This window comes from Centrocercus urophasianus, unplaced genomic scaffold (assembly GCF_019232065.1).
Source record: "Centrocercus urophasianus isolate 14NV4802_14NV808 unplaced genomic scaffold, USGS_Curo_1.0 seq_22, whole genome shotgun sequence".
Classification (NCBI taxonomy): Eukaryota; Metazoa; Chordata; class Aves; order Galliformes; family Phasianidae; genus Centrocercus; species Centrocercus urophasianus.
The window spans coordinates 19,438,803-19,441,197 of NW_024884778.1; the positions used below are offsets into that span (position 1 = coordinate 19,438,803).

The 2,395-nt window shown below is 44.3% G+C and overlaps 1 protein-coding gene across 1 annotated transcript in view; it reads right to left on the bottom strand.

Moving 5' to 3' along the window:
• Positions 1-1,296: 1,296 nt before the first annotated feature.
• Positions 1,297-2,395, bottom strand: part of DCAF1 (DDB1 and CUL4 associated factor 1) — a 28,100-nt gene continuing 27,001 nt past the window's right edge. The window contains exon 12 of the mRNA XM_042823806.1: positions 1,297-1,569. Within this exon, the coding sequence (XP_042679740.1) occupies positions 1,511-1,569 (59 nt within the window). The 3' untranslated portion in view covers positions 1,297-1,510. The remainder of the gene's footprint in view (positions 1,570-2,395) is intronic.

Genomic DNA, 2,395 nt, shown 5'->3' on the forward strand with positions numbered 1-2,395 from the left:
ACTGAATTTTCCCCCCTTTTCAAAGGACAGAATCCACTGTCATTTATGTGCAGGAGCACCTCATTTGCCTTCCTCCAGTACAGCCAGAAGGCAATCCACCTGATGCCAAACCACGCGTGAATAGGAGTCCATGGCAGCTGCTGCCAGACAGCAGCAAGGCACTGAGCTCCCTGCCCCTCCTGCAACTGGGCTGCAGACTGGATATTCTGGTGCATCTTCAAGGGACACCAGCAGCATTCCCTGCTCACATAGCAAGCAGCAAAAATGCTGTGCTGCTTGAAACTTCTGTGGAAAATTCAAGGCTGGCAGGCAAGCTGACATGGCAGATTTGAAGCCGTGGGCAAGATGTGCCACAGGTCCAGTAGGTCGAGGAGTCCTTACAGACCAGAGCAGGGTGGAGCCTGTGCCCTCTGAAATCTCACCTCTTGTTTACTCTGCACTTTATTGCAGCTGCTCTCCTGCACATTCTGCTGCTAGGCAGAGCACTGCTTCTGTATGGGTGGCAGAGGATTGCATGGCAACATCTCACGGCCATAGACGTAGACAGGACTTGTATTTGTTTTTTTAATAAATACACTTTACATTAAAGAAAAAAGGCCTTCAATTTGTAGTTTCCACACAGAGGGCAAAAAGGGAAGAAAAAAAAAAGATTAAAAAACTGTAACCACAAAGGGTAAATGGGGGAGGGAAAAAAAAAAAAAAAAAAAAAAAGAGCGCTCAAACTTTAATCCCAGATTCCCACATCCTCAGAAACACTAGGCTCCAATTAGGGCAAGCTAGGCCTTCCATCAGCCTCCTAGAGAGCTGGTATCACAGCGAGAATCCCTGCTTTATACAGCCTGTTCATCCAGTTACCAAACACCCCCAGAACATTCTGGAGGCCCACTTCATCTGAAACACAGAGACCTTGCAGGCAGTAACACTTGTGTTTTTAAAAAATAAAATCATATTTAAAATAAAAATATTCTCATTCCTCAACAACTTTAGAAACAACAATCCTCTTATTTAGTAGTTGCATAAAAATGCCTCTTTTTAAATTTTAAACAATTTGTTTCCCCCAGACCTACCCCACAGTAATAACGTACTACAGGAATACAAAGTTCATCAGTTCATTCCCTCTTCACTGTAACACCTGCCTTTTTTTTTTTTTTATATATATATATAAAACTATTTCTGTTCTTTAGGAAAGAACTTTATACAAAGAAAATATACTGTGAAATATCTTCAGAAGTTTCCTTGACGAGGAGAGTCATCTCAGCCTAAAATAAAAATAAAAAAAAAAGGCAGAGAGAAAAGAGGCCTAACCCCAGTTCTCTTTATTGAAGAGCTTCAGACTTTGCTCTGAGCCTCAAACTGACTCAAACCAACACAGCGGATGAGCTGAAGTTCCTCAGGTTTTTCCAGGAGGAAAAGGGTTGGGGTGCTCAAAATCCATTTCCAATTTGGTCTCTGGTCTTCTGCTGGGAAGGGAGTGTTTCCTCCTGGCAGCACCCCACCTAACACTCGCTCCTCACTCGTTCAGAGTCAAGATTATGTCATCTTCCAAGTCGGAATTATCGGAGCTGTCAGCTGAAAAGGAGACACGTAGGTTATGTTCAGTCAGCAGACAGTCAGCAGGGCAGCTAAGCAAGGCACTAACTCATAAGAGATGGCCACCAGCTGCTTGGGACCAGCAGCACCTCAGCAACGAGGAAGGCAGCTAGCCCTATTAATGCATTTAAAATCAACCAAAAGCAGTTAACAAATCTGCACCATAGCTTTTTCCTCCCTGTTAAAGTACAGGGAAGAGGACAGCAGCAGCTCTAGCAAGTGCAGTTTCTATTAGCTGGCAGTATTTTCTCCTTACAAGACAGAAGTATGCCGGGAGGAAGTTACCTGCACACGAGCTGCCTGCACAACTTAGGGTGCCCATCTAAAAGCCATCGTGCTGCATCCACCCCACAGCTCTTTGTGCTTGGGGCTGGACAGCTGTTTCTCACAGCTGTCATTTCAAAGCAAGTTTGACAGTTCCACTAATCCAATGTGGTTAAACATGGCCTCTGTATAATGTTCATGGGGCTAATTAATTTCTCAGCAAGCTGGACCCAGACTTCTTCAGCATTAGGTTCTAACTGGTCCAATGGTCCCAGCAGCACATAAAAGTGGGAGACCTCCCCTCAGAAGAGATGCAGTCTATGCACTCAAAACTAGCACCTTCCTCTAGCAGCCTAAAGGTTACCATAAATTCATGTAAGTACATGATGCTCAATAACAGTGACCCACAACCTACTTCTGAACATTGTGTCTTTGCTGGTTTTTGTTCCCTGTGGTACAGGATGAGAGCATGAAAGGATTTGCCAAAAGCAAATACACACACACACACACACACACACACACACACACACACACACACACA